Consider the following 13615-nt stretch of genomic DNA (forward strand, 5'->3'; position numbering starts at 1 on the left):
TCCATGAAACCACTACGTCACATCCATGTCCTCTACCTCATCCACTACATCCACCTCCATGTCCTCCACCTCATCCACTACATCCACCTCCATGTCCTCCACCTCATCCACTACGTCTACATCCATGTCCTCTACCCTGTCCACCTTATGGAGGGCCATCTCAACTCCCCACTCTCTACACTCCACTCCCTACTCCCCACTCACCTACTCTCTACACTACACTATCTACTCTCCACAAACCACTCCACCACTCTCCTCGCCCCCTTCTCTCCCACTATTACTACTTACCAGCACAGCCTGTACAGATGGAATATATACAAAGCAAGGTTGGCTCTCCTAGAAAGAGAAAGGAAGAAGGTGGAATTACTTCTACTGTAACTTTTAGTCATTTTTTATTATTGAAGGTTTTTGATTTATTTAGCATTTTATTCAGCAGCTCAATTTGCATCTTAAGCAATCTGGTAACTAGGGTCCAAATTACCCTAGCAACCTGCCTTTATTTGAATAAGAGACTGGAATATGAATAGGAGAGGGCCTGAATAGAAGGATCAGTAATAAAAAGTAACAATAACAATAAATTAGTAACCTTACAGAGCATTGGTTTTTTAGAAGGGAGTCAGCGACCCCCATTTGAAAGCTGCAAAGAGGGGGAAGAAAAAGCCAAATAATTCTAAAACTATAAAAAATAAATATTGAAAACCAATTGAAAAGTTGCTTAGAATTCACCATTCTATGACATAATAAAAGTTACTTTAACGGTGAACCACCCCTTTAATAAAGCACCAACAGATTGATACAGGTTTAGATACAAAGTTACCAAAAACTGATACAAGATGCATATCTCTATTGATGGACAGATGTTGCTGATAATCTGTATGTCTGCACTTGGTACCTGCACATTGTAAATAAAGTCCCCCGATGACAATATTAATAACATTGTCCCCTTTAATATCCCATAAAAAGTCCCCCATGATATACCCCCAACTTACTCCAATAAATTCCTGTCTGGGTCACTGAAAAATCTCTTACAAAATCTTTCTCTAAACTTGTAGCTACTCTCTGTCTCTCCAACAGTCAACTGTCCCAACTGTCACTGCTGTCTGCTCCTCAGGGAGTGAAATGCTGGGGTTGCCAACAGTAACAGTCCCGCCCACTAGGAGCCCCAAATATATCAGAACAGTGTATTGAAACTTAATACATTTAGATAAGTGTGTTCAATTAATGGAATAAAGAGAATCTACAACATACTTTTGGAACTTTTATCCCCCCGCACACACACCCAAATGTAAAACTGTCTACTTTTCCCCGGCATTCATACTATCTCTGGCTCCCATTAGGGTTGCCACCTTTTCTGGAAAAAATTACGAGCCTTCCTACATATTTATCTTTTTTCCCTATTAATAACATTGAGATCGATCATCATTTTTACTGGCCAGGTGGCAACCCTAGCTCCCATCAAGCTGAAACATGAGGCTGCCAACCTCTGTATTGTGTGATATACATGCCAACTCATATCTCTATCCATGGGCAGATGTAGTCTGTATGTCTGTGCTTGGTACCTACACTTTGTAAGTATCCCCTGATAACATTAATAAAATTGTCCCCTAATATCCCATAGAAAAGCCCCCCCATGATATACCCCCAACTTACTCCAATAAATAGTTGCCTGGGTCACTGAAAAATCTCCTGCAAACTCTCTCTCTTAATCACTAGCTCCTCTGTCTCTCCAAATCTCCCAACTGTCACTGCTGTCTGATCCTCAGGGAGTGAAATGCTGGGGTTACTAATAGTAACAGTCCCGCCCACTAGGAGCCCCAAGCATATTATTGGTTAAGAACTCAGAGGGACAGTTAAAAAAAGCAGTGGATGGAAACCTAATAAATTTAGATAGCTTTGTTCAATTAATGGAATGTTAATAACTTTGTCCCCTTTAATATCCAATAGAAAAGCCCCCCATGATATACCCCTAACTTACTCCAATAAATTCCTGCCTGGGTCAGCTGAAAATTCTCTCTCTCTAAACTTGTAGCTACTCTCTGTCTCTCCAACAGTCAACTGTCCCAACTGTCACTGCTGTCTGTTACTCAGGGAGTGAAATGCTGGGGTTGCCAACAGTAACAGTCCCACTCACTAGGAGCCCCAAATATATCAGAACGCAGTTAAAAGAAGCAGTGTATTGAAACTTAATACATTTAGATAAGTGTGTTCAATTAATGGAATAAAGAGAATCTGCAACATACTTTTGGAACTTTTATCCCCCCCCCCCACACACACACACAAATATGAAACTGTCTACTTCTCCCCGGCATTCATTCTATCTCTGGCTCCCACAAGCTGAAACATGAGGCTGCCAACCTCTGTATTGTGTGATATACATGCCAACTCATATCTCTATCCATGGGCAGATGTTGCTGTTAGTCTGTATGTCTGTGCTTGGTACCTACACTTTGTAAATAAAGTCCCCTGATAACATTAATAACATTGTCCCCTTTAATATCTCATAGAAAAGCTCCCCCATGATATACCCCCAACTTACTCCAATAAATAGCTGCCTGGGTCACTGAAAAATCTCCTGCAAACTCTCTCTCTCTAAATCACTAGCTGCTCTGTCTCTCCAAATCTCCAAACTGTCACTGATGTCTGATCCTCAGGAAGTGAAATGCTGAGGTTGCTAATAGTAACAGTCCCGCCCACTAGGAGCCCCAAGCAGATTATTGGTTAAGAACTCAGAGGGACAGTTAAAACAAGCAGTGGATGGAAACCTATTAATTTAGATAGCTGTGTTAATGGAATATTAATAAGATTGCCCCACATGATATACCCTTAACTTACTCCAATAAATGGCTGCCTGGGTCACTGAAAAATCTCCTGAAAACTAAATCACTAGCTGATCTGTCTCTCCCAATCTCCCAACTCTCACTGCTCACAGTGAAAAGCTGGGGTTGCCAACAGTAACAGTCCCGCCCACTAGGAGCCCCAATCAGAAGCACAGTTAAAAGCATCAATGGCAGAAAACCTTTTGAAATGCATGAACTAAATACAGAGAATGGGAAATATAAAAGTGGTATAGGTATAAACTGATTGGTTTACCCAGGTTGAGGTTAGAAGTCTAGAACAGGGGGTTGCAGATCATTTTCTGGATGGAATTGAGCCTTCAACCCCAGTTCTGCAGGGCAGCAGTGCTCCTCATATACACTATATTCATTTCTGATTCATGATGTCAGGGGACAGGGTTAAGCTCACAAGCAAGATATACCCCAGCTAGATGAGCTACATACTGGTATAGAAGCAGCTATTTTCTAGGTTTGCTCATAGCCGATACTTAGACATATGCATACCTCCCAACATTTTGGAAATAAAAAGAGGGACAAAAAAGTTGGCGCATGTAACATGGCAAAATTGTGTTTGACCACGCCTGTTTGTGGCCACGCCCCTAATTACCATGTTCATTTTACAAAATTTGCCAGGTTACGAAAGTTTTCAATTTTTACAGTTATTATAGTTTTGCTAATGAAGGTGAATTGCCCTTTAAGCTGTGAGTCTAACTTTTCCCAAGGGACCTGTTATCTTATATTACAATTGCTTATTTGCTTATCTAGAAATTGTTACAAAAGTATCTTATCTTCTGCTGTGGTTGTTCTGGGCTCTCTGCCAAAAGCCGATTAAGGTAGAATCTTTGTTTATTTTTCTGGCTGTTCAGTGCAGAGAAAAATGGGTCTTTCCAGTACAAATGAGGGACTGCAGGTTGAGCTGTCAAAAGAGGGACTATCCCTCTAAAAATGGGACATTTTGGAGGTATGCATATGTAGGTGAGGTTTTTCTAAACCCCAGGGATTGAGTTGGCCAGCTAGGCTGGGTCCTTTTTTCCCAGAGTAGGACCTTTTTTCCCAGAGGGGAACTGAAAGGTTAGGCTCAAGATTAGGCAGAGTTTAGGATTAGGGAGTTGCTGGGAGTAAGAACTCCTTGCCCAGGCCATCTATAACAGCTTATAGTAACAAAGCAAATATTAATATAGCAGCAATAAAATATATCATGCAGAGTCTTGTAACAGGAACAATGGGACAGGGGCCACACTGTGCCACCTAGTGACAGTTTTAGAGCTCCTAAAGGGATATTATTGCAGTAGAACTAGAACTAAGCTGATGAAGAGAATGGATGGTATCCGGTGTGGCCAAATTGGGGTTGTTCATAGTTACATGATAACTATGTATAAATTTACTAGGGGGACCATACAATAAACTCTCTGATGCTTTATTCACCAGTATATCCTTCCAGCAGACACAAGGGACCCACTGAGATTAGATGAAAGGAGATTCCATCTTAACATTTGGGAAGGGTTTGTTACTGTGAGAGCTGTGAAGTTGTGGAATTCTCTCCCAGAATCAGTTGTAATGGCAGATTTATCAGATAGCTTTGAGAAAGGGTGGGATGACTTTTTAGCAAGTGAGAAAATGTAAGGTTACTGACATTAGCTCAGTACAGGTTGATCCAGGGACTGGTCCGATTGCCCCCATATGTAAAAATTCACTAAGTTTTCCCAGGAGCAGTAAACTCTACCTGCTGATTGGTTGCTATGGGTTACTGCCCTGGGCAAACGTAATGCCTTTTATTACATAACCCCATTGGAACCAAGAAGGAATTTAATTCTCTCTCGACTGGAAATAAAAATGGCTCTGGACATTTGGTTTTAACCTCCTTCTGGATCATGTAGCACTTAGGGAGCCTTCATCTGGTTCCTATTGTAACTGCGTTTAGCATTGGTGTTTTGAAATGTAACAAAAAAAATTGTGATTGGTCATTTTTATCACAGGCACTGATTAAACAGAGCTGGATTTCCAGTTCTCAGGCAAGAGTCTTTTTTAAAGGACCAGTAACATCAAATTTTTTTTTTCAAAAATTCGTTAGTACATAACGAAAAAATAACACCAACACAAATTAAAATTTAAAATAGCAAAGCCTTTATTGAGAAATAACTTACAGAAACTCCACTTCCTGTCCTCTTCAGAAACGGCGAAAAGGCGACCATCCTTCCTGCAGCGCTCGATTTGTCCTCCCTGGCTAGCTCCAATATTCTACTGACAGCGTGTGAAGTGAGGTGAAGAGAGTTGAAGCTGCGGATCAAGACCCTGTGGCACCGACACATGAAGACCTTTCTGCTGTACGAGTGCAAGAAAACCAACTGGTGCAGGCAGCCAAAGATGCAGACAGTTTCCTGGGAGCAAGCGGTTCACCCTCCACAGGCAGCGGATCGCTGAGGTGTCACCCGGCTGACTGAGAAGAGAACCTGGCAGAGCGACTTCAGGAAAAACTCAGGTTCCGGTTGAGAGACGCAGTCCTGATTCCGGATCTCTGTCCCCATGCCCTCCCGGTTGCACACAGTTGATCCCAGTACGGGACGACGAATGGGACGACAGTAGCTCCACTGCGGCCGAGGAACCAGCTGGTCCAACGTGTGGCAGTTACTCGGGCGGTTACAATGACTACGAAGGCTCCGGCAGCAGCAGATTCCGCTTATCCACCCGCTCCGACCTGCCGCCCAGCCCTTACTCCACCTCCGCCTCCATCGCCTCCTCACAAGCCCCGGGCAAAGGCTCAGCCACGGTCAGCCGCAACCTCAACCGCTTCTCGGCCTTCGTGAAGAGCGGCAGGGAGGCTTTCGTACTGGGGAGGCGGCGGGGTTCGTGCATGACGGGGACAAGCTGTGTCTGGTGCAGGGGCCGGACGGGCCTGAGTGGCAAGAGAATCCCTACCCGTTCCGCTGTAACATAGACAAGCCCACGAAGCAGACCAAGTTCAAGGGCATAAAGAGATACATCTCGTACCGACTCCTCCCCAGTCACACGGGGCTGCAGGTTCACCGCCGCTACAAAAACACTTCGACTGGCTCTATACGCGTCTCCTCTACAAGTTCCCCGTCGTGTCACAGCAGAAAGGTCTTCATGTGTCGGTCCCGCAGGGTCTTGATCCGCAGCTTCAACTCTCTTCACCTCACTTCACACGCTGTCAGTAGAATATTGGAGCTAGCCAGGGAGGACAAATCGAGCGCTGCAGGAAGGATGGTCGCCTTTTCTGAAGAGGACAGGAAGTGGAGTTTCTGTAAGGTTATTTCTTAATAAAGGCTTTGCTATTTTAAATTTTAATTTGTGTTGGTGTTATTTTTTCGTTATGTACTAACGAATTTTTGAAAATTTTTTTTTGATGTTACTGGTCCTTTAAGTTCTCTGCCAAACCCCTCACTCTTCTTTGTAGCTTGGGTGCCTCCCTTTCTCGGATTGCTTAGTTGATTGACAAGTCACCAAAGCTCTTTCAGCCAAAATGAAGGCGACGATTTCTGTTCCTCTAGAGGCCCCTGTTCCCATCTAACATGCTTCTCACTACATCTTTAATGCAATACAATTTGTAGTTGTTACTGTACTTCAATGAAAGCCAAGTGCAAAAATACTGCAGTACTTATCTGGGAAGCTGCAGTAGGAATAGAGATGGAGGGATCCCTAATGTGGGGGAACATCTAATGTATATGTCCATACAGCCCTTTAGCTACTTTTTAGCAACCAATAAGAAAATGGGACCATGGACCCTGGATAAAGAGAAAATCTGCATATCAGACTACTAAATGCAGGCCCCCTTTTCTCCCACTTGCAATAGTTCCCCTTTAATCTTTTCTCCTGGTTTTCATAGGGTCTATCATTCATTAGGGATATGTCTTGCCAAAAATACAAGCTGCAAGTGAGACACAGGAGAGAAGCATCCAAAGAGCAACCAGTAGTACAGAGTCCATATCTAAAAAAGCAATATGTGAAATCATTGCTGCTAATCAATGGAGGGAACCTGATACTCATTTAACGTCAGACAATAAATAGAAATAACATGTTAGCACTACAAATACACACAAATATGTGGATAGTAGGCACAAGTCATTTTACAGTACAATAGTTACCATCCCACCCACATAATCCACAACTGAAATACACTCAAGGCTAAGTACAGGGGACTGACCAGGGAAAGGAATCCCTTTTAATGTTGCAGGTTAAAAAACAGGGCCTGATTTACTAAGTAGCACTAATTCCTCCATGTAACAGAGTTGTGTCATATACTGTCAAACCAGACAGAAGGACTTGGTTTATCTGGACAATAATGTTTAGTAGTGAAAGGCTCTGGGAGTAGAATGAGGATCTTCTGGCTTAGACCAAAGATGGGAAAGTCTGGATGTATAAAAACTGTAGGCCTTGAGAAGCGGAAGATCCTGTAGGAAAGGGGCAGGCGGAGTGGGCTAAAAGAGTAAGGAATAAATAGAGTCACACATGCAGGATCTCCAGACCCTTTGTAATAAACAGCAATCCAGTCAAGCTGGGTGCTTGTCCACTGCACATTGATTTCTTTCTCTGCTGTGTATGCCAATATGGGACCCTCAATGGATCTTGGCATCTGCTGAATATCCCAGATTAGGGCCTGATGATCATCGTCATGGTAGAATGGCAACAAGGCAATTCCATGTATAATACCCCAGAATTCATGGTAGAATGGCACAAAGGCAATTCCATGTATAATACCCCAGAATTCATGGTAGAATGGCAAAGAGGCAATTCCATGTATAATACCCCAGAATTCATGGTAGAATGGCAAAGAGGCAATTCCATGTATAATACCCCCCAGAATTCATAGTAGAATAGCAAAGAGGCAATTCCATGTATAATACCCCAGAATTCATAGATGGCACAAGGCAATTTCATGTAATACCACCAGAATTCATGGTAGAATGGCACAGAGACAATTCTAAGTATAATACCCCCCAGAATTCATATTAGAATGGCACAGAGGCAATTCCATGTATAATACCCCAGAATTCATAGTTGAATGGCACAGAGGCAATTCCATGTATAATACCCCAGAATTCATAGTAGAATGGCACAGAGGCAATTCCATGTATAATAACCCCCATAATTCATTTTAGAATGGCACAGAGGCAATTCCATGTATAATACCCCCAGAATTCATGGTAGAATGGCAAAGAGACAATTCCACAAATACAAGAGTCCTCTGCACTCAACCCATTATCAATATATTTAAGACAAGAGACATTTTGTGCATTCTGCTACTGAAAAATGCCTTACCCTTTAAACAAAACAAGGATTGTTTGTCCATATATTGCAATATATGTAAGCTGGCCAACTACGTCAAAGTCATCCCATATCTGGCCAGTCCTACGCTCAATTTTATCTGATTCATTAAGAATTCTATTGCTTCATTTTACAAAGTGAAGTTTTTACTTACTAGCTGCTTTCAAAGTAAAACTCCCATACTTGGCTGCCCTTTTATTAGACACCAGTGGAATCACCTGACTATAGCTGGGAAGGGTGGGAGCTGTTTTGTCTAAAGGGTAAGGCATTTTTCAGTAGCAGTATGCACAAAATGTCTCTTGTCTTAAATATATTGATAATGGGTTGAGTGCAGAGGACTCTTGTATTTGTCTATATGTATTTTGTGGTCACAGCCTCATTGCCCCCAATGAGCAATAGTGGTGAGCACAACTTTCCCTTGTTTGTTATAGTTATACCGGAGCAGTGACCAGCTCCATGTTGTAGCTCCCACCCTTCCCAGCTATAGTCAGGTGATCCCACTGGTGTCTAATAAAAGGGCAGCCAAGTTTGGGAGTTTTACTTTGAAAGCAGCTAGTAAGTTTCAGGTAAAACTTAGTCCCTTTGTAAAATGTATAATGAAGCAATAGAATTCTTAATGAATCAGATAAAATTGAGCACAGGACTGGCCTGATATGGGATGACTTTGACGTAGTTGGCCAGCTTATATATATTGCAATATAAGGACAAACAATCCCTGTTTTGTTTAAAGGGTAAGGCATTTTTCAGTAGCAGTATGTACAAAATGTCTCTGTCTTAAATATATTGATAATGGGTTGAGTGCAGAGGACTCTTGTATTTTTCTATATGTATTTTGTGGTCACAGCCTCATTGCACCCCCGCCTAATGGTTTTAAAAAATAGTGGTGAGCACAACTTTCCCTTGTTTGTTAAAGAGACAATTCCATGTATAATACCCCCAGAATTCACATTAGAATGGCACGGAGGCAACTCCATGTATAATACCCCCAGAATTCATAGAAGAATCATGGCACATAGGCAATTTTATGTATAAAACCCCCAGAATTCATGTTAAAATGGCACAGAGACAATTATATGTATAATACCCCCCAGAATTCATATTAAAATGGCACAGTGGCAATTCCATGTATAATAGCCCAGAATTCATAGTAGAATGGCACTGAGGCAATTCCATGTATTATACCCCAGAATTAATATTAGAATGGCACAGTGGCAATTCCATGTATAATAGCCCCAGAATTCATAGTAGAATGGCACAGAGGCAATTCCATGTATAATACCCCCAGAATTCACATTAGAATGGCAAAGAGGCAATTCCATGTATAATAGCCCCAGAATTCATAGTAGAATGGCACAGAGGCAATTCCATGTATAATACCCCCAGAATTCATATTAGAATGGCACAGAGGCAATTCCATGTATAATACCCCCCAGAATTCATATTAGAATGGCACAGAGGCAATTCTATGTATAATACCCCCCAGAATTAATATTAGAATGGCACAGAGGCAATTCCATGTATAATACCCCCAGAATTCATATTAGAATGGCACAGAGGCAATTCCATGTATAATACCCCCAGAATTCATATTAGAATGGCACAGAGGCAATCCTATGTATAATACCCCCCAGAATTAATATTAGAATGGCACAGAGGCAATTCCATGTATAATACCCCCCAGAATTCATATTGGAATGAAAAAGAGGCAATTCCATGTATAATACCCTCAGAATTCATAGTAAAATGGCACAGAGTCAATTCCATGTATAATACCCCCCAGAATTAATAGTAGAATGGCATAGTGGCAGATTCACAAATGATACCCACTGAACACTTTTTTTTATGTACAACTGCCTCAGCCAGTGTCGAACTGGCCCACCGGGATACCAGGAAAACTCCCGGGGGGTCCAGGTGTTAGTGGGCCCTCTTGTTTCTAAACATTTGGCCTATTTCATGGTCATTCCCTATTTCTTTTTGGGGGAAAATGCTTAATAATGGGACAATATTGTAAGTATATATAAAAAAGTAGGAAAATAAAGAGGTTGAGTGAGGAGAGGAGGAATAATAGTTTGGAACGGTCCACTGTCTTAGGTTTTTCGGTGAGCCCAAGGTCTAAGGCTTTCTGGTGGTCCTCTGGCATCCCAGTCCAACACTGTCTTCCCTACAGTTGCCCAAAGCACAGGGAGCATGTGCTGGGCCACTGACACTTCTAACAAAATCCAAGATCCCAACTTTTATCATGATCAGGATCAAAAGGAAAAAAACAAAAACAATCTTTTAGGGTTGCGGAAACTTCCTTACTACATTTTCCCATCCTCCACAAGTAATTTTAATGTAATATAGCTCTATATACAATATAGCTAACGACCACAATCTTCTAATGAACCACGAGAGATGTTTATCCGGCTATCTAGTTGTTTTACATTTCCTAGCAACCTGTGTGCGTGCCCTCCAATACGTCCAATTGCATCCAATCGGAGCGTTCGGTGACGTCAAGTGGGGCGATTGGTCTGTTTGACGGCGTTCTCTATTTAACCTGGTAACGAAGGTATGGAGTGTTTGTGTTATGCTGCATGGGTTGGGTTTGTTTCCTCGTCCGGGATGCTGACTATAGAAGGATGTGGGGTGCAGGGGATAGTGGGTGCTGACTGGGTCCTGTAAGGATATAGGATGCAGACTGGGTTATAGAAGGACAGTGTTGAATGGGTTATCTAAGGATATGGGATGCAGCCTGGGTTCTGTAAAGATATGGGGTTCTGACTAGGATATATATAATGATATGGGGTGCTGACTGGCTTATATAAGGATAGGGGGTGCTGATTGGGACATTTAATGATATGGGTTGCTGACTGGGTTATATAAGGATAGGGGATGCAGACTGAGTACTATAAGGATATGGTGTTGTGACTAGGATATATATAAGGATAGAGGGTGCTGACTGGGTTCTGTAAGCATATGAGATGCAGACTGGGTTATATAAGTATATGGGGTACTGACTGGGTTATTTAAGGGTATGGGTTGCTGACTGGGTTATATAAGGATAGGGGATGCAGACTGGGTTCTGTTAAGATATAGGGTTCTGACTAGGATATACATATAAGTATATGGGGTGCTGACTGGGTCCTGTAAGCATATGGGATACAGACTGGGTTATATAAGTATATGGGGTACTGACTGGGTTATTTAAGGATATGGGTTGCTGATTGGGACATTTAATGATATGGGTTGCTGACTCGGTTATATAAGGATATGGGATGCAGCCTGGGTTCTGTAAGGATATGGGGTTCTGACTAGTATATATTTAATGATATGGGGTGTTGACTGGGTTATATAAGGATACGGGCTGCTGACTGGGTTCTGTAAGCATATGGGATGCAGACTGGCTTATATAAGGATATGGGGTGCAGAGTGGGTTATAGAAGGATAGGGGCTGCTGACTGGGTTACATAAGGATAGTGTTGAATGGGTAATATAAGGATAGGGGGTGCTGACTTGGTTCTGTAAGAATATGGGATGCAGACTGGGTTATTTAAGGATATGTGGTGCTGACTGGGTTATTTAAGGATATGGGTTGCTGCTTGGGACATATAATGATAAAGGGTGCTGACTGGGTTATATAAGGATAGTACTGACTCGGTTATATAAGGATATGGGATGCAGACTGTGTTCCGTACGGATATGGGGTTCTGACTAGGATATATATAATGATATGGGGTGCTGACTGGGTTATATAAGCAAATGGGATGCTGACTGGAATATACAAGCATATGGGCTGCTTACTGGCATATACATAAATATGGGGTGCCGACTGGATAATACAGGGATATGGTATTCTGGGTGGGATATTTAGAGTAAACACGTACGAGGGCTATTTCAGGGATGTGCGGAGGGAATAGTAGAATTGCTGGTATAATCCCCTGTCAGTCCCAGTAATGCCCGGTTTGGCATCATCTTCTCACAGGTACAGTGCAATGGTGAGACAGTTTCCTGTAAGTGGCCCAGTTGCTATGGCAGACATGCTGGATCCCTACACCTTTGATGCCCCTTCTACATACATTAACTTTAGTTCTTTCCATGAGGATCACAATGCTGACTCCTGGTTAGGTGAGATTCCTTGGGGATCTAGAATGGGAGGGGCGTAGAGTCAAGTATTGGCTGGGAATTGGGTTGGGGGGATCTGTATATTGAATGTGATGAAGTGTTTGGCATGAGTGCTGCTGGAGGTGCAGACTATCCCCTGGGTGAGCCTTCCCCTGGCTGTTTGAGTGCACCCTTGTTTCATTCTTTGGGTTAGAACTCTCCGTGTGGCAGCCTCTCTAGTGCCTTGACTCCTCCCTCACATTTGCATAGCTCAGATTTTCTTTGCTCAGACTCCCTGAGTTGCTTAACATTTGGGCAGGCTCCCTACACCAACATACTTATATGTTGTAAGGAGGGACTCTATGCGCACCTGTATTGTAGATCCTTTTAGCTGTTAACTCCTGTGTGTGTCATGTCCTTTGTTTCTGATTTCCAGTGCCCACGTGTGCCCTTTATTTTCTAATAGGAGCATTGCTAGGTGCATAGCTGTACCTCTCTCTCTACCTAAACACATCTGGGCCCCTCATCTCATTCTGGAGCTTCCCCTCTTCTGCCATTTTCATTTGTACATTTAGGCCCTCTTGATCTCTGTTGGTTTTCTCTAATAATCCCCACTTGCTCTACCCTACTCTCCAATCCTTATGCTCTTTCCATGTCTTCTCTTTACAGTACTGCTGCCTGCATATAGGACTTACTTGTGTAGGAAGAGCTACCAATACAAAAATAGCCCTGAACCAAGAAATTAAGTTAAAAAAAACTGACACAGCCACTGAGAAATTATCTTCATTCAATTGATGATGCCTTCCAAGGTTGTTTCCATGTCCTACAGCGTGGGAACATCTACTCTATAGTCTGCCCATTCTGATTGGTTACCAAGGATATAAGGGTCACCCCTAATGTCTTTATTGTAACCTAGCTCCAAATGCATGATGTAATTGAGTGTCAGTGGCATGGGCTCCTGGGCTACTTCTCTAATAGTAGTTGTCTGACTTTTAGGTTCAAGCCCCACTTGGAGGTCAGGGCCCTTTGGACATAAGATTTGATATATAAAACATTGGTGAATTGGGAATTCGCCCATAGTTCCAGCAACATAAGTGCTCACTTCCAGACCCCACTCTCTGATCTTCTAGATATTCCTGGAAGCATAAAATCAAATGGGCATTCACCCCCTAACTGGACATCTATCCAAGTGGCTTGGTGGACTTGGCCTGAGGACCAGTTTATACCACATATGTAATCTGTTGCCAATTTTTGTTCTGCAGACAGAGTGACCAATGCACTTAATACTCCCCCAAACCAGAGGCCACGCTTTGAAACTTCTGCTGTGAATTCTGGTAAGTGACAAATAAATGTGTTTCTGCTGGGAGTGTAAGGGACCCCAATGCTGATACAGTGCAGCATGAATATATAAGCATGTT

The 13615-nt window shown here is 42.5% G+C and overlaps 2 protein-coding genes across 4 annotated transcripts in view; one reads left to right on the forward strand and one right to left on the reverse strand.

Annotated features, from left to right (window-relative positions):
- LOC121397904 (targeting protein for Xklp2-A-like) overlaps nt 1–13615 on the forward strand; it is a 50463-nt gene that overhangs the window by 14055 nt on the left and 22793 nt on the right. For 2 of the 3 annotated variants that reach the window (XM_041576081.1, XM_041576082.1), the window contains exons 1-4: nt 8662–8683; nt 10550–10665; nt 12079–12221; nt 13460–13531. In XM_041576081.1, coding sequence (XP_041432015.1) covers nt 12089–12221; nt 13460–13531 — 205 coding nt within the window. In that variant the 5' untranslated portion in view covers nt 8662–8683; nt 10550–10665; nt 12079–12088. Of the gene's footprint in view, nt 1–8661; nt 8684–10549; nt 10666–12078; nt 12222–13459; nt 13532–13615 lie in introns of those variants that run through there. The other variant, XM_041576083.1, reaches the window with a different exon arrangement.
- The window catches only part of LOC121397909 (leucine-rich repeat extensin-like protein 1), a 62272-nt gene that overhangs the window by 4321 nt on the left and 44336 nt on the right, over nt 1–13615 (reverse strand). Inside the window, exon 3 of the mRNA XM_041576098.1 lies at nt 289–336. Within this exon, the coding sequence (XP_041432032.1) occupies nt 289–336 (48 nt within the window). The remainder of the gene's footprint in view (nt 1–288; nt 337–13615) is intronic.

This window comes from Xenopus laevis, chromosome 9_10L, assembly GCF_017654675.1.
Source record: "Xenopus laevis strain J_2021 chromosome 9_10L, Xenopus_laevis_v10.1, whole genome shotgun sequence".
NCBI classification, from domain to species: Eukaryota; Metazoa; Chordata; class Amphibia; order Anura; family Pipidae; genus Xenopus; species Xenopus laevis.